Source organism: Coffea eugenioides, chromosome 11 (assembly GCF_003713205.1).
Source record: "Coffea eugenioides isolate CCC68of chromosome 11, Ceug_1.0, whole genome shotgun sequence".
NCBI lineage: Eukaryota > Viridiplantae > Streptophyta > Magnoliopsida > Gentianales > Rubiaceae > Coffea > Coffea eugenioides.
The window spans coordinates 2,745,278-2,763,725 of NC_040045.1; the positions used below are offsets into that span (position 1 = coordinate 2,745,278).

At 36.2% G+C, this 18,448-nt stretch overlaps 1 protein-coding gene across 3 annotated transcripts; it reads right to left on the minus strand.

The window, feature by feature from the left end:
- Positions 1 to 2,976: 2,976 nt before the first annotated feature.
- LOC113751809 (probable protein arginine N-methyltransferase 6) lies at positions 2,977 to 12,559 on the minus strand. Of its 3 annotated transcripts, XM_027295955.1 has the most exons (14): positions 12,219 to 12,559; positions 11,477 to 11,542; positions 11,098 to 11,166; positions 10,610 to 10,645; positions 10,263 to 10,328; positions 7,436 to 7,504; positions 7,252 to 7,329; positions 6,668 to 6,746; positions 6,091 to 6,185; positions 4,830 to 4,923; positions 4,520 to 4,722; positions 3,806 to 3,924; positions 3,639 to 3,690; positions 2,977 to 3,385 (listed from the first exon to the last, which is right to left on the minus strand). In XM_027295955.1, exons 1-13 carry the CDS (start codon positions 12,519 to 12,521, stop codon positions 3,648 to 3,650), a joined length of 1,320 nt encoding a protein of 439 aa, XP_027151756.1. In that variant the 5' UTR covers positions 12,522 to 12,559; the 3' UTR covers positions 2,977 to 3,385; positions 3,639 to 3,647. The 3 variants fall into 3 exon arrangements, with proteins under 3 accessions (XP_027151756.1, XP_027151757.1, XP_027151755.1); XM_027295956.1 differs by having other exon boundaries at positions 2,977 to 3,690; positions 4,839 to 4,923; XM_027295954.1 differs by having other exon boundaries at positions 2,977 to 3,690.
- Positions 12,560 to 18,448: the final 5,889 nt, after the last annotated feature.

The following is an 18,448-nucleotide window of genomic DNA, read 5'->3' on the forward strand; positions in this document are numbered from 1 at the left end:
TAGGCATAGGAGTTTTCAAAAGAAATCGAGTTAAGAAAAAATATTGAACTTTCTTAATGTAAGTAAATGTTAAATATATAGTATAGTCTAATGGCATTATAATATACTATTTAATATATATTATAGTTATCTCAATTATGAGCTTTCATCGCCTCTATTAATAAACTAAACGTAAGTTGCTAAGTAAGCAAAAGGTTGGGTTGGGTTGGGTGGTACGGAGGGAGGGAGTGTAAGCAAAAGGTCTCGGATTCGAATCCTCCCGTTTACACTAAAAAAATAAATAAATAAATAAAAAGCAATATCTCAATCCATTTAGCTTTTTGATTTCCGCTAGCTTTAGTAGTCACTAGACCATGCTGGTTCAGACAACCGAACATTAAAATTATTGTGTGTTGAAATTGATAAAGATACTAAATATCTGAGGGTGTGGAAGAAGATTAATTAAGACACAAAGAATTTTCTAATAAGTTTATGCTCTTAAATTCGACAAGCAAACCCTAAATGGATTGGGCAGGAAAATAGAAAAGAATTTGGAGTGGGAATGTCACAAACGAAAAAGAAAATGGCAGTTTGGGTTGCATATAATATAGGAGTTGCACTACTTTCCAATAATTGAGCAATTATAACACCTAAAAGTTGTAGTCACTAAACAAATCCTTTTTCAACAGTTCAATAAACAATATTGTTTTAAACTTTGTGTTCCCTCTCTCTCACTCATACACCCACACACAGAGACACACACAAAATCATGCAGATGTAATTCTTAAATGTAAATATGTGGAATATCAGTAACAAGAAACAAGGTAATCAGAAGAATCAAGCATAGACAAGTAGAGGATATATGGTGTTAATTTCTCTTCTAAATAAGTCTCTAAAATGGAAAAGATAATTGGATCATAAATGGCAATTTGGTGTTCTAATTAATTGCTTAGGAACATCAAATTTTTGCATTCAAAATATTGCCATTCTAGATGGGAATAGATCTAAAACGAATTTTATTGTTATAGAAATTATACCCTTGAAACCCTAAGCATAATTCAGATATTAAATTGCTTAGAGGTGATTGCAATTGTTTGTCAAAAATAGTGTGTTGGTGATATTCATTGAACTAAGGCTATGAAGTTTCTGATCAACTGGTCAAATAATTGCAAAATAACAACAATGACAATACTAATACAATATTAATAACAACAATAACAACAATATTTTTTTTAATAAAAAGCAAATTTTATTAACGAATTGCTGGAAACACTTTTTGGATAATAACAACATGTTTCTGTAGTCTGCAGCTATATCCAGAAAGCTTGAGGAAGTTATAAAATAAAATAAAAGGCAGCTTTCTGTGGTAATTGTGATTAGATAAAATCTGCACATGCACATCTTATGCAAATAATTTTGAAAACAAGTGAAAGTGTCAAAGAACTCCTACAATTACAGCAAATCTTCCATTTGAATCAACCAGCTCTTTAGCCCGAAAACTGAGAATCAAGTTTACGTTTGCCAATCCATAATCTTATCTGTTATATCTGTATGTATATGGTTAAATGGATTCGGCTTCTGATATCTTGCTAAACTAGAACAAAACGAAACAAGGATTATGGAGTGTGAGACTCTAATGATATGTATGCTTGGAGCCTAATTATTCATTTCTAGATATGTTAGTGTCATAGTGTGCCTGTTAGAGATTAAGAAATTCAAGTTTTCTTTAAGTAAAGGAGGGTTTAGTGATGCTTCTAGGTGGTCGACAACAGTAGTTGTCAACAAGATTTTTGTGATCAAAGTTTGATAGCAATCATCTGCTTGTTTTTTTTTTCCTCCTCCTTTTAAACCCTCCCAGATCGATCACAATCATCTGCTTGATGTACTATAAATATGTTTGAAATAGTAGACTAGTAGTACAGTGACTTTTTGAGGCCATCGTAATGGAGAGGAAAGAACTCCAATATCAATTGTTGGATGTACTTGGTTGCCAAGTGCTTTTTTTAATACCTGATACAGACAAAAATGCAACAACTCTACAGCACTTTCTGATGAAAAGTTCCAACCAAATTGTTAATAAGAAAGATTTCTTGGTCTTCCATAAAATGTTTAGTAATAGTTGAGTGCTGCATTCAAACATTGAAAAGGATACTGCGTATAATCAAATTAGAATCCTTGCTGACACTTGAATAGTAATCAAAATGAACCAATCCTAATGCCTTTTGAGGCGAGAGGAAGAAGATTAGGGAAATAGACAATGAAAATTATTACATCATGCTATTTGAATTTCCAAGATTTGAATGTATACCAGAAAACATCCTACTAACTGCCTTACTGATGAGTATAAACTCGTCTTTGAACCCATAATGATAAGAATGATCTCCTATATAAGCTTTATAAAGCTTCTTTGCATGATCATGAATGTACAGCTTACATCTTTAGGCTATCAAGTTAAATGCATTTCTGTTCCAGAAATTTACAAACTAACAATTACGCACTCAATTATCATCAAGCACTAGACAAAATCAGATGCTTCTTATCGCACAAGGGGTTCATCAAGTTTGAGTCTCTTGATATTTTCATTGGCTAAGCCAAAGTGAGACTGCAGGCAATACCACCTAAAAGTTTCCATAGACAATACAGACTACAGCAGTTAACCCTCACATTACTATCGAGAGGCACGGTCAGATTTGAACATGGGCCAAGCCTAAAATTTACTAACGGGCATTCAACAAAGTCAAAATTCCTGATCATGTTTGTCTTGTAAACTTTCCAGTAAAGTCTGATACGCATCTACTTGAAACCACGAATATATTTAACAATCCATCGCCACATTAACGGTTTAACCAACATTTTACAAACTAAGAAATTGTTACGTAGTGCATAGTGATCAAATTTACAGATATCCAGTTTCTTTCTTTCAAAGACAAACACACACTGAAAGAAGTATAGTCTGCGCATATACCTACTACCATAACAAAGATGTAAAAAGCCTGCTTCATCTCAAAAATTTACCACTCGATCTCACATTATCACAGCTGGATCCAAAAATACTAGACAGATATGTCAAGATTCATAGCAGTGTATAACATAGAGAAACGTTGGGACACCTTATAAATACTACAGAAATATTCAGTTAATCAACCAATATTTTTCTCCTAACTGGCAGAATAACTATAAGCTCAACAACAATAAAGCTAAATCCTAGAATCGTCAACAACAATAAAGCTAGATCCTATCTGCCACAAGGCATAAACAAGAAAAACACAACACCTAACCTGAATCCCAAGAGTCACAGTTTCTGCTTTTACCTATTTTCCATGTATGACATTCTAAAAGTATGAGTTACAGGTACCACCAACCATTCCAGGGCACCAAGGGTCATTGCAATTCTTTCAGCATCTTCCTGTACTTGATTTTGTACAAGAAAAACTATTAAAATTTCACTTTTCACAGTCAAACATATCCAATTACTTCTCGAAGCTTCAGGAAGTAATGACAGTAGAAATGACGTGAATCCACCAATATGTTGAAACTCTTAAGTGGGCAGTGAATCTAAGAAGCAGAACAAATTAGCACACAACAGCCCAAGAAAAGTTCCATTTGAAATCCTCTAGCTCCAGTTCATGAACCCAACAAATTAACTCGGAAGGAATTACCTAGCTAGCTCATCGCATAACTGACTCTTTTACAAATGATCGACCACCAGATCTGCAGGAGCAAATTCACTCTTAAAAGATTTAGGCTCGGTATAAGATAAAACAAGAGTAAAGAAACAAGCAAATCGAAAGTTCTAAAGTTTCAAGAGTCATAAGCTTTAACTTACGCATATTCAAGATGGATATTCATGAACCGAGCATTTTCCTTGCTCTGTGACAAAGTTACAGAACCTTCAATAACTTGATCTTGCTCCACATCTATGGGATCATAGAAGTATATCAAGGTCTGCCAAGCAAAATGGGGTGGAAGGCCCAAAGTAAGTTTCACATCAAAGAGTCTAGATCCAAAAACACTGCAAATGCTGATGGGGATATAAAAGGGGGAGTAAGTCATCAACTTGCTAACCCAGCAACAGGAATTAGCCTTTGAAAGTATAAAAAGAAATCATGAGACTAAATCAAGTTTAGAATTTGTAATAGTTATCAATGCCAATGAAGAACCAATTTCAGCAGCAAATAGCTTACTTCTTGGCAATAGAAAGAAATCACGGACAAAATTTCTTCAACAGACAGAATTTTCTATGGAACTTGCTGAAAAGAAATCAAGTTACAGACAATTTCTCACAATTATCACTGATATATAATTTCCAGTTCCATATATAACAAATTACAAACACACTTGGTCACTCCTCCAGAAACAGAAAAGCCCAAAAACCCAGATAAGTACTCTACTACAGGTAAGATTGCTAGAAAACTAGTCTAACTGCAAATTAGTTGCACAAAATAACTCAAATGATCGGAAACCAAAAAACACTAATAGTTTATATCATACACACATTCTTTGGATGTCAAAATTGTAAAGAAAAGCAGTAGTACTGCACCTGTTGCCAGTGTGTTGGAGGATCCTCAGGTGCAGTTGAAAGCACAAGTGCTTCATTGGGATTGGGACGCTTCTTTCGCTGATTAGGATCAGTAACATAGCCGTTGGAGGATGCATTGAATGAAGATGTGTCATTATTGGAAGGATTTAGATCAGGCCCGTTGAACTCCACATCAAACCAGAAAGCAAAACCATGGAATGGTGCTGCAAAGCAGAGAGATTTACTAGGTGATCATTCCACTAAACAAAAGTATTCAAGATCATCAACAATATGATGTACAAAACTAAAAGAGATGACAAGAGATTCTTACACAATTTACCTCGCATCATTGACTGAAACCTAAAGCTTGTCGTGATTGACTCTAGCTCATGAACTGAAACTGTATAGCAGTCCACATTTTTTACCTATGACAAAGTTGAAAAAGTAATTAAGCAACAATTCATGCACTATATAACTTTCCATCAGAAAAAAGATGATGTACCTCTGCACAAAAAACAATCTAAACTAGAAAACAACAAACCATGTTTCCAGACATCATAACAAGCATAAGAAGTATGGCAAAACAGGATACCCAGTTAACTACCACAAACATTTGAAACTGTTATTCTATAAGAATCTCAATTAGTAAATTGCATGTGTCACCAAAAGAAAAACCATAGAATACTCAATGTCAGAATGGGAAATGCAGACTGAGCATCAGCATATTGGCATTACCAATCATGTGATAAAAGAAAAAACTTTTCAGATGTTTAAAGGCACAAATGGAGCAAATTTGATCAGATAATATAACTCTAGATGTGAAATATGTTAATAAGAAAGTATAAATTCTAGGTTACAAAATTGTTGTCCCCTTTGCTCTGAGAAAAATTTAGCTTTCTGGATCTTACATCTGAGTTATATGTTTCTTTTTGTGATCCAAGAACCACCTCTGCTTTTCTTTCTTGGAATGTAATAGTTGGAATATAAATATGAGAAAATTATATTTTAAGGATGTGTTTTGGAATATGTCAAAGTATTACCTATAGCATTATATGAAGTATCCCAAGAGAAAAAACACTTTACACTTCAAAATTAGACTTCAAGAAAGAGAATATCATTTCCTTTAGGATTTTCTGCTAAAAATTAACCATATAAAATAACTATAGATGTGAAATATGTTAATAAGCAAAGTATAAATTCTAGGTTACAAAATTGTTGTCCCCTTTGCTCTGAGAAAAATTTAGCTTTCTGGATCTAACATCTGAGTTATATGTTTCTTTTTGTGATCCAAGAACCACTTCACCATCTTTTAGCTCCTCTGCTTTTCTTTCTTGGCATATAGGTTTACAACAAGTTTTCACTAAATTCCCAGTTTCAAATGAGAGCTTAAACATATGGCTGTGCAAAAGGTGACACAGCATCATAGAAGATGAAGTGCCACCAATGCAAATGCATGAAACCAGTCCCAATTAGAAGGGCAAGTCGGAAAATGATCTCTCTGCTAGATTAACCGTGAAAAGTTCATATATGGTTAAAAATACAAATAGTTCAATGAATGCCAACAACAGAAGGTGATAAGAATGAAAGCTCACCACATGAGGCCACGTCAGAACATTTTCTCCGCTAATTGTCTCCACAGATGGCTCTTCAAATGCACACTGTTTTGCTAATGGTAGCATTGCAGACACTGTCATGAAACCAGATTTTCACATAAGCCTCCAATGGAGTTATTCATAAAGTCAACTAAATGGTTATTCTCCAGAAAGCATAAGTATCAAAGACATGATAAGGAAACAATTAAGTACTCAATCCAGAGTGCAATTTGTATTGCTTCAGCAATTGACCTGGAATACCTCCAATAACTTTGTTTGCCAGGCCAAGAAATAACAGAAAATCTGTCCATTAAAGGACCATTAAAGTGAAAACTTCAGGTAAATAAAACCCATTTATGCCAGATACCCACTATTGAAAACAGAATACACAAGACAAGCAAATTTTCTAAGAAAGCAAAATGAACGCCCGATTATACATTTTCTAAATTATCTCAGGTAAGAACAATAGTTTTAAACCCAAAATTACTTCGTTACTCATCAAGGGAGCTTCCCTTGCATAAGATGCATAATCAAACAGTCATCAAGAATAAAGCACCAATCTTGCATAGGTACTCACTATCAATTCCATACACATTGCGCCAAAAGTCAATGCTATCAGAATATCGGTCTGGATGTGTCACAGGTGCCATGTATAACTGTAGAAAGTACAAAATACCAAACCAAAGTGAATCTCTTTTCAAAGTCCAGATAACTAACACGAAAGAATGAGTCTATTATCACATACTAGACTGGATGTATTATGTGCATAAGAATGATACTACCATGATGCTCTTTGCAATTTCACTATTCTTCATGTTGAAAGAAAAAGACAGAGACAAGATGTTCACACAATAGATCTTCAGTTATCAAACTGACTACCAAAATCCATCTTGGCCCCTATCAGGTCATTCTAACTAGAAACAACATATTTTCTAGTTGAAAAAATTACAAGATTGGCAATGGATCTTTCTAGTTTCAAATTAAAAATGAAATGGTAAGGGCAGTCCCGTGTCATCAATTAACAGAAAACTCAAGTGTTGTGCCAATAAAATTCTCCCTGATCCATTTTCCTAGCCTGATTTGTTACAAACCAGGTGAACAAAATTTTGCATTAACAGTTGACTGCAACAATTTGGCATACTAAGGAACAAGTCATCATACCGTGGCATTTGAAGGAAGAATCAGACCTCCAGGTTTCAGCCAACGATCTCTTGCTCTAATCACACTTCCTAGCATGCTCTACAAGGCACTTGCATATCAAATTAGAAACAAGAAAATTAAATAGTCGAAATGCACTTTGATATTGGGAGGGGCCATATGCATGGCATCCCTGTTTGTGGATTACCTCATAAAGAAGCATGTAGCCCATCCATTCAGAGATGATAACATCGACTTCTTCATCAATTTCAACATCCTATGATGAACAAAACAAGACATACTCATGTCAAGAAAGCTTAAAAAGAAACATTTCCAGCTAGATTCAAAAGGAAAGGGAAAAGAAGAAAAGAGAAGACTCGAAAAAAGGTGAACACTTTCTTTCCTAAGGGAGTTTAACAAGAATGAAAGAGTAATGAGAGGACTTGTAGATACAGAATCCACAGTCTTTTCTGTCCAACTTTGACAGGAAAAAGGAGAGAAAATGTAAGTAAAGCTGGTAAACTTTCTGAAATGCCAATTTTACACCCCAAGAACCAACCACCAACCCCCCCCCCCCCAAAAAAAAGTAAGGACTCAACAAGAAAATTCTAACCAAAGTCCTTAATCATCCCACTCTTTTCATCCTAAATCGTCAAACCTCTTTCTTAAACTGTCAAAGCAGATTGGACAAAGTTTGTCATGTAACTCTCTGTTTTTCTTTTTTCTTTTTTTTTTGGTTGCCTCTCATAACTTCTCTCGTCTATTCTTTTCTTCCTAAAACTCCAACATAGGCCTTATTCAAAAGTACATAAGATGACTAATATCTATACAAAATAACAGCAAATGCAAACTGAATCTGATGTCACGTGTTAATATCCCAAAGCTCATCCCCAAACGCACTGAAACAGTCCAGTCAATGGAAAATTTCCAATCTTTCCTCTTAGTTTGCATGCAAAGATACCCAACAATTAAGAAATAATAATGCAAGTTTTTATAGCAAGGGCTAGGTTAATCGTGCTGTGTCTAGCATGCATTTTGTTCCACTAGCTCTCAAAAACATAACTGTTCAATGTGTCGAATGCTAGATGATGCAAAAATTTGAGTACATAAAGAAGACATTCTGTTGCAGAAGGCTTGAGTATTTGTTTGATATACCATTTGATTAGGCCCTTGCTTTATTCCCTGTCCTTTTGTCTAACCTGGTTCTCCAATGTGTAAACAGATTGGCACTCCTTCGCTTCATTTTATAACAAACCGCTCACTAATCAATAAGAGGGGTCGAGGGATTGGCGGGGAAAGGAAGCCAAAAACAACAGCAAATAACCAGCCTTAAATGACAGGGCCGAAAAAAATAAAAAGAGAAACCTTGAATTTAGCTTTAAAACTCTGGATGTCATGAACAAGATGTAACTGAACCAGAGGAAATACTTAACAAACATTAAAATGCCTGTGACTTAGAAAGTGATTTCCATTAAACCATGGCCTCAAGCTGAAAGAACGTATCAAACAATTTTCTCCAATTTCCATTTCCCATAGCTGATACGATTGTACCGCCCTCATAAGAACATCTTAAACAAGAGACCTAAAATGCAGCTTGCCTCATTGCAGTTCTTGTTCACAATATGACATAGCAACTTTTTTCAGGAGACCAATAAATAACTCCAGGTATAGTTAATTGCCAAAAAAATATATATATATCACCAAATTAAGCAAGTTTATCATTCAGCTATTGCTTGTGAGTTTCTGCCTAAGAACACATTAACTAATGTCAACAATCCTGCTTCAAAGAATAACAATATGCAGATTTGAAGAATGCACATACTTTCATCTTGATGAAGTATAATAGACAAGTCACGCTATAGAATTCTCAAAAGAAATGAAGAATCTAGACCAAATCACATGCATTTACAAATGTGCATAATCTCTAACAAAAGTAATGAATAACCTAATGGCACTGTCATACTTTTCGTCATAAACAAACTAATCTTTCCCCTGATCCCTTACTTCTACCTATAGATAAATAAAGCCTCAAAATCACACGTGTTTAAAAACCTTCAGGTGGTTATCCAGCTATTCAAACATGATAGAATGTTTATTTACTTATTTCAAATCTCAGCTAAAACTATTACTGACAAGTAGCTTAAGGAATAGAAATCAATGATGCACGACACAGAGACACGAACAAAATTTTGATAAGCCAGAGATAGATGAAGACAAGATGCACCGATAAGTAGAAAGAACAGATACCATAGCATGAACTTAAATGCAAATTCTTTGTCTAAAAAACGAGCTAGCATAGAAGATTTGCAAGCCATATAAAACCTATCAACCTATATGATTTGTATCTTTACTCTTGAAATAACTTTACCAACAGAGCAAATGCCTACTCTAATTATCGAAGCTCATCTCTAATGCAAATATAACTCTTTCAAACCCAATAATCATCAGTAATTAACATACTCTTATAATAACAAGAGTATGTTATAATAGGTAGCCATGTTATAATAGTAACATACTATAATAGGTAGCCATGTTATTCGTAATCAACAAAATAACATCAAGAAAAATAATATGATCAATAGTTGACAAACACAAGACAATTATGAGCAAAACTAAGAAAAGCAAGTTCTTTCCGTCCTAACACACACAAGACTAGATCAACATAAGCAGTATAGCACTCAAGTTATGATCAAGACATGTTAAGGATGGCACATTCCTCGGTCTAAGAAATTGGGGACTAGAACTATACTTGCATTTATATATTATCTTTTTGGAGCTTACATATACAAGAATTTCTGCTTCCAATTGCAAAAGTCAGCTGATCAAATTCTGATCAAGCCAGCAAATGTCAAGAGCTAAACAGAAGAAATATCAAACCAGCAAATAGTGACATAGATGCATCTTTAGAAGCAACACAAATGCTCGTTTACAATATCAAACTCTAATCTAATCATCCAATGCCAAATAACAATAAAATCAACCCAACCTTTTGTAAACAAAATAGCGACACAAATGCTTGTTTACTAGTGACCTACCTCAACACGCCCATGTAAAACAATGACCGTGTCAGATAAGTTGTTAGCCTTTATCACTTCATTTGCCTGTCAATCAATTTAAAATATAATTGTCAACTCATAACCATGTCCTTCTAGCGGAGTTTCAAGCAATGTTAAAATCAAGTTGTTGCATAGATGCATTTCTTCTGCAACATACACTATGTCTTTAATGAAAAACTCAAGAACTAAACATGTAAAACTGCACAATATTAAAATGCCAAAGCAGGTACTAATGATGACCGTTGTTTCTGGTATAAGAAACAACTTGAGGCATTTTTCATTTTTTTAAGTCAAAATTTCTTTTTCCCCCCAAGAAAAGAAAGTACCTGTATGGCAATGTCACTGGCATCCACTGCATACACCTGGAAAAACAATCATTATCATCAGGGTGATAGCAACAGAAACAATCATTAACATCAGGCTGATAGCAACAGAAAGAAACAGTGATAGAGAATTGTAATGAAATCTCTTTAAGCAAAGAAGACAAGAAAAATGGAAAAGCTTCTCTTCTACAATATAGATAATCAATGTCAGCCCACTTTTCCACAAAAAGTCAATGCAGGCATCCTCACATCTGAAACTCAATTCCAATGCTTTCGTTATCTCCTTGTCTTTCTGAAGGAAAAGCATTTTAATATGCACTCTTAGCACTTAGGTGGGATGTGAAAAATTTTATTCTAAATGTAGAACAACCTTTCCTATGGCAGTCTTTGACTTGTTTGCACCACATTCTAAGGGCCAAATACTATTGATGTACAACAAGACTTTATGTGATTTAAGCATGTAACAAAGATTAATCACAAAGATATCTTACTCTTTTAGCACCAGCCTGAGCACAAAATATGGAAAGAATCCCTGTTCCACAACCAACATCAACTACAACCTGCAAACATGATTGTATGAATTTGAGAAGTCAAATATTAACCAGAAAATTGCATCAGTTAAGAATAGTCAAGCTACAATTTTCATGGATATATCCTCTTAAAGAGTGTATAGCGTGAATCTTAGGCACGACTACCATACGAATTTCATAAAAGTATCCCACAGAGATCCTTTACAGGTTTAGCATCTTCTGTCTTATAGCTACTACATAGATCAACCTTATCTGATGTTATTCAAATATATGATAACATAGGAATAGACATTAACATCATTCATCACAAAAATTAACCCTTTTACGGCTATCAACTCACTTTTCCTGCAATGTGACTCTGATGCTGCAAAATTGCGTTCCGGTAAGTTTCAGTCCGCGCACGATCCTGCATGGATGAAGCAGATTAACACATCATTCAAGCACTACAACGAGTAACACAATCCCTAGTATTGCGAACCATTTGCCACCCCAAATAGACCGAAAAATTAAAAACCAAGATTTTAATCCCCACAATTACAAGATTACAGAAAAATTAAGTTCCCCACAATATAAAAACTGAGATTTTAATACCCACAATTACAAGATTACAGAAAAACTAAAAACCAAGATTTTAATCCCCACAATTACAAGATTCAAGAAAAATTAAGTTCCTTTCCCTAACAAGACAGAGAAACAACCTAAAACAAATAAACAGATCAACAAATACACCTCTTTTTCTTAACAAATTCTTCAAATTATTCAAAAATTCAATTAATAGTAAAAAAGTTAAACTTATACAATAAAATGTAGAACCTTTCCCAAATTACAAAAACGTAAACTTTTACCAAGATTTTAATCCCTACAATTACAAGATTACAGAAAAACTAAGTTCCTTTCCCTAACAAGACAGAGAAACAACCTAAAACAAATAAACAGATCAACAAAAACACCTCTTTTTCTCAACAAATTCTTCAAATTATTCGAAAATTCAATTAATAGTAAAAAAGTTAAACTTTTACAACAAAATGTAGAACCTTTCCTAAATTGAGCAAAGAATTCGGAGGAAAAAGGGATAGTACTACCTTGATCATTTCTTCGTGAATGCCAACGTGAGCATAGGAGTGAAAATAGGCAACATCAAAGTCCGTGCACGGCGGAGGCGGAGGAGCCCTTTCTTCTTCTTTTTCCTGCTGCTGAGCGCCGTAGTAATTACAAACCCTACTACCACTACTATTGCTACCGCTGCCATCTCTTCGCTGCCTCCCGCGGCTTCCCCGCCTTCCTCGATGCCCCGCTGCCACCTGACCACCGCCACTGTGCTGGTGGTTGGTGTGGTGGTGGTAGCCGTTGCTGACGTAGTCTCCCATCGCCGGTTGGCGGTACATTGCGGTTGATCTCTCTCTCTCACTCTGTGGGTGTCTAAAATACACACACAACACGCAGTAGCCAAGGGGAATACCAAAAACTGAGTTCTGTAAATAAGATGTCTGATGGAGGACAAAATTGTCATTCCACTACTTGTCAACTGTCCCCATTTTTATTTTGAGCTAAAAAGCTCGATGGTCACGTTGTAATTCCATTGCTTGTCAACAGTCCCTTTTTTTTATTTGGGCAAAAAAATCTCGACGGCATTAAACTATTCCTTACATTTACTTTTGACCATCAAATTATATTTTATCTCAATTCAGTCCTTCAACTAACCAACCAATCCATGCATTCGTGGCCATTTAATCAAATTTTGTTCTTAATCTATAAAATAAACCTAACACTTATAAATTACATATCAAAACCTAAGGGTAAATATGTCCACTAAACTTCTTGACTTGAAGGCAAAATTTCAACAGCCACTAAACAATTCTGACAGTACATTTTTAGCCATTCAATTATTTTTTTTATTCAAAATGGCCACACAACTCACAAATGTGTATATTAGTGGCCATTCCATCCAAATTTAGTGTTAATTCTAATGGAACGAGTTGCATGTGCACTGCACACGTCAAAATCCATACGTAAATTCGTCCAAATAGATGAGACAAAAATCTTAAATAGCCATTAAACTATACAAACAATAAATTCTTAGTGATCTTTCGTCCAAATTGACCACTCTATGTGACAGCCCCACCTCACCCTAAGGCGAACCAAAGGGTTCAGCGGACCGCCTGCCCAACTCTCGCCAGGACTACGGAGTCAAATCACTCAAATCCTAGATAGGACGTGCGAGAACTCAACGAAAACGTACAATTGGAGACCACCCAGGGTTAAACAGAGTTTACCAAACCATACGGAAGTACGGGACGTCAATTAAACACTTACACATAGATTTACATCGGAGTCTTGAACCAATGAACCAAAATACAAGTCAGAGTATTCACGTTATACAAAATACAATTAGGGTTTCAGTTACAGAAGAACATAAACAAAAGAAGTCCTACAACTGGCTCAACTCTTTTCTTCCAAAAATCTTGGTTTCAAAACATGGAACCCTGTAAGGAAAAACAAAGGTAACAGAAAGGGGTGAGTTTGCGTTCAATGAGGTACCAGACATATAGCAGTAAAATCATGGCATTTCACATTTAACAAATCAGGTACAAATGCCAGATGTAAAGTAAAGTAATTCGAACCAATTATTCAAATAGGAAGGATACAGGTGGCTCTCAGGAGTCAAATTTCCATTTGCTTCATCGAAACTTGATCGAAATAATAGTTGACACTCCGTCAACGCTAAAGGAGTAACCAATACCGTAGATTCCACTTTCTCCGATTCCTTCCACCTCACATACCCCTACCGGGCCCGAAATTCAATCAGATCAGAAATGGTAATACTCGAGTATATCGGAATCAAGGGTCTCAATACCCAAAGATCCCAAAACAGACTACCGTGGTTCGTTATCTAATCGACCAGACCCTTGCCGGCCCGACTCGAGTAACTGGCCACATGTATTGAGTTCAGAGGTCACAGAAAGGTCGTTAGATACAAGCTTCCAAACGACGTCAGAACAGATACAGATACAGATAACAGATTCAGATTCACATCAAAATTGACATATGAACAGACAAGAAAACGAGTGTGATAAAATACACCCTCGTCTCAATCAAAATAAACAGATAGTTCAGTAATTCATATCACAGATTGCACGTACAGAAACCGAGTTAAACAACAAGTGAGGGGAGCGGTACACTCATCGGTTCAAGTACGGATACTTCAAAAATTTTTACTTCAGATTGGCTTTAATTGCCAAGAAACCCTAAAAGAACCAAAGTAAAATAATTGAAGGTTCTACTTCCAAAATCGAGTATACAGAATGCATATGTGAGACTCGACTACACGTCGTACGCCTTTCCATGGTAAGTACTAGTACAAAAGAATAAAATATGACTTTCAAAAGGCAACTCAAACCTAAAGAGACTAAGCGGCCTAGAAAATTGGACAGCATTTTCCCTAAGCCACGTCGTACGTCATGGCTTCATTATTTTCCTCAGCTAGTCCCAAAGTCACACACAAAATAAGTTCATTCAATAGCCGTTCAGTAAGCTCCAAGTAGTACAAGTACAATTCAAGTTAGGGAAAAATCCGGAAATGAAAGTCAAGCCCTAAAATATTTAAATAAGCACAATAAAACTCGATTACAAGTCATAAACCAATTCCAAATACCACCAAAATAGGGCTCCATAAGAATGTATAAGCACTAGAGTAAACCAAGAAAATCCGGAAATGAAATTAACTCTAACCCAAAAAAAAAAGTTTTTAACATCATTTTACGGTTCTGGCACCATTGGCACTACACTTATCGGATGGAGGTGAAAGATACACCGTTTCGAAGCTAAGAGATAGGGTTACAATGTTGCAGAAGGCTACTTTGCCCAGTTTTGAGTGTAACCAGGTCAAAAATGCAAGATACTAAACCAGAACCACAAAAACAGGTTCACAAACCGCATTCTGGTTCAAATATCATAAGTCAAGCTACCTAAGTCCAAATCAAGTGATTCCAAAGCCATCCGAAAGCTAAAAAATAGGGTTACAATTCATCAGAAGGCACCAACAACCAAATCAGAAGCATTCCCAACCAAATTAACCAATTACAGACGCAATTATCAAATTCTGGTAGAAACAGGGCAGCAGGGGTAATTCAGTCTTTTCTCAAGTTACGTTGCTCCGATTGACATGAAATTTTGCAGGCATCTCTAAAATATCATTTCCTACAACTTTCATGTTTTAACCCAAGACTAATTCGGTCTCTAACCATGATGAACAGTGCCGGGCAGAATGTAGGACATGAAACCCTAGCTTTCCAATTTTCCTTCCAAAACAGAAATTTCCTGCAATTAACCACTTTTTCCACCTTCTAACTTCCTTAAATATCATTTCCAATCATCATACATGACCACATAATAATAATCATAGGAAAACTGAAAAATTACCAATGATTTTAAAACTTCACCAATTCAACCAAAATCAAGATATAATCCATAAAATTACATCTTAAACTACCACCAATCATGAATTAAACATCATTAGATGGAGGAGAGGGGTTCCTTCACTACTCACCTTAGCAACACAAGAGAGGGAGCAACTAATCACCTTAGCCTTCTAAACAACTCCACTAAACACCTCACAATCACTCACTTAAGGTTTTCTATGGAACAAAAGCAAGATTAAGTGGTTGATTTGGTAGATTTGAGCAAGATTGAAGCAAAAACTTGAAGAGTTCTCTTTCTTTCTTTCTTGGAGAGGGCCGGCTATGAACTTGCAAATTTGGAGTGAATTTTGGTCAATTTTTGAGTTATTTTAGTAAAAGGGTAAAAGTATGAATAGTAGTCAAAAGTAACCACTAACCATATGGTGACACTTGTCACTATAATTAATGCATCTCTATCACTTTGTTTCCTCTCACACCAATCCACTTGGGTAACTTCTAATTATCTCTTAGCACCGGATAATTTAAACCCAGTATCCGAAACTTAACCTGGTTGGCCGAATTTTTTCGAATTTTCCGCACTAGCGGGTCCCACGTCCGGTATACGCTCTTAATTTCTCAAAACCTAACCGATACTAGAAAAATCATCTAAGAATTATATTTACTCATAAAACTTATTTTCACAATTTTTCGAATAAATAAAAGGTGAAAAAGCATGCAATTAAAAGAAAATAAAACCTAGCATTTAAGAAAATTACGGGTTCTTACACTCTCTCTCCCTTAAAGAAATTTCGTTCTCGAAATTTTCTTCTCACGGAATATATCAAAATCTGCGTTAGACGGCGGATCATACCTTCTACGTTCTCAGACGAGTCAGAGACCTGAAGTTGCTCTAGGGAATTCACCTGAGTCGGCACTTTCGATCCAGTCCCTTTCCCCTTTGTATGTTCAGGGTTAGTCTTGATTGGTTGCTGGGTTCTTTTCCCTTCGCGTAGTATAATTGGGCAGGTAGCAACCCGATGATTGGCGCCCCCACAACACAGGCAATTTCCCCTTCTTTTCCAACAATTCACCTCAGTATGATTGATTTTTTCGCAATAGCCACAAGAGATTTGATCTCCTGGTGAGGCCCCTCTCGGAGTATCTCCTTTAGGTGACCCCAAAATTCTCACACCACTAGTTTTCCTACCTACCTTAGCGTGTGGCCTACCTGACTCACCTTGTTCTTGCCTTTGAATGTCACTAAGTGCACTCCTTTTCTTTGCATGGAGGGTTTTCACCTGTGCACCTGAAATTTCTAGCCTTCTCTGGCACTTCCGTAAAAGTATTAATTTGTGGCCTTGCTATAGTTTCTGCTAAAATTCCTTCACATTGCCTTTTCAGTCCTATGTTCTCGTGCAGTAGCTCAATTTTCTCCGAGTATTCACGTTTCCATCGCTCTTCCCAGTACTCGGCTAATCTCTTTTGAATCTCTACTTCGTTTCCCAGCATCTCGATTTCCTTTTACACACCAACCAAGTGTGCCATTTCACGGATTCGGTGGAATTCAAGTGATAGCCTGCTAGGCAAGTTAATGAATCATAATAAGTAACTAGGTATAAGTGGCAATCTAACCATATAACTGTTAAGTTCCTTTGCTCCCAATTCAACCACAGAAGATTAAACGTAGATATGCTCAAATGAAATAGGCAAAAAGTAGAACCTAGTCAGGACAATATCTTATGATACTTTACCACGTATCACGTATATACATATTGAAATCTTACAACATACTTCGTATATCAAGATTTCACACCTTATGCCACATCTTTGTTTTTACAATCTCCCTACCTACTTCCATAACTCTTAATCTTGGTACTCTTATCATCAAGCCAAGTTCATACAGGATATTAGTGGATAGGTCTTAAGGAAATATAGGCAAGGGTCGTCCGTCGAGGACCAAGCTATGGGTATCAGATATCCAAAGTGAGGTAGAGACCTAGATCATTGCAGTTAGGCCATCTCAGATCAAATAAATGCTTATCAAATCCTCACAGTCATAGCAGTCATAGCAAAGAAAATAGGTCTTAGGTGTGAATGTTTCAAGGTACCCTACAGGCTAGTCACCTTCTAGAAAACCCTAACCAGACTAGTATGAGATTAGTCAATGATAACACTTCCAGATTCAACCCTCTCGATCCGGCTAATTACTAGGTCCAATATAAAGATCTTCCGTGCCTTGTCCTTGGCCATCAAGACTTACCTCAGATTCAATCAAGATACAGACCCTTGGTCTAGAGCTCTCCACCTTTTTGTACCCAGATCCAAGAATCTAAACTAAGATAATTTACAACTCGAGCCGGCCGGTCCCAAGAGTAAATCATCCATATTATAGATTCCTACCCGACATACAGATCTATCTTCCTCAAGTTTCATGCTAAAGATTTTTATACTTATAACATGCCCGGTTCATAACTTATGCTCAAAAGAGCACTTAACCCTTTTAGACACCTTCACCAAAAGCAGGACCATAACACTATTTGGCCCCAAACTCACTCCGCGCAGAGACCACGCGAAGCGGCTCTGATACCACCTGTGACAGCCCCACCTCACCCTAAGACGAACCAAAGGGTTCAGCGGACCGCCTGCCCAACTCTCGCTAGAACTACGGAGTCAAAGCACTCAAACCCTAGATAGGACGCGCGAGAACTCAACGAAAACGTACAATTGGAGACTACCCAGGGTTAAACAGAGCTTACCAAATCATACGGAAGTACGGGACGTCAATTAAACACTTACACATAGATTTACATCGGAGTCTTGAACCAATGAACCAAAATACAAGCCAGAGTATTCACGTTATACAAAATACAATTAGGGTTTCAGTTACAGAGGAACATAAACAAAAGAAGTCCTAC

What these genes read in the sequence shown, in the direction of transcription:
- LOC113751809 (XM_027295955.1), bottom strand. Translation starts at nt 12,521, where the DNA reads ATGTACCGCCAACCGGCGATGGGAGACTACGTCAGCAACGGCTACCAC. An exon ending in CCAGTGACATTGCCATACAG is followed by an intron (nt 10,329 to 10,609) that starts GTACTTTCTTTT and finishes ATTGATTGACAG; the next exon opens with GCAAATGAAGTGATAAAGGC. An exon ending in TTCTGACGTGGCCTCATGTG is followed by an intron (nt 4,924 to 6,090) that starts GTGAGCTTTCAT and finishes ACTTTGTCATAG; the next exon opens with GTAAAAAATGTGGACTGCTA.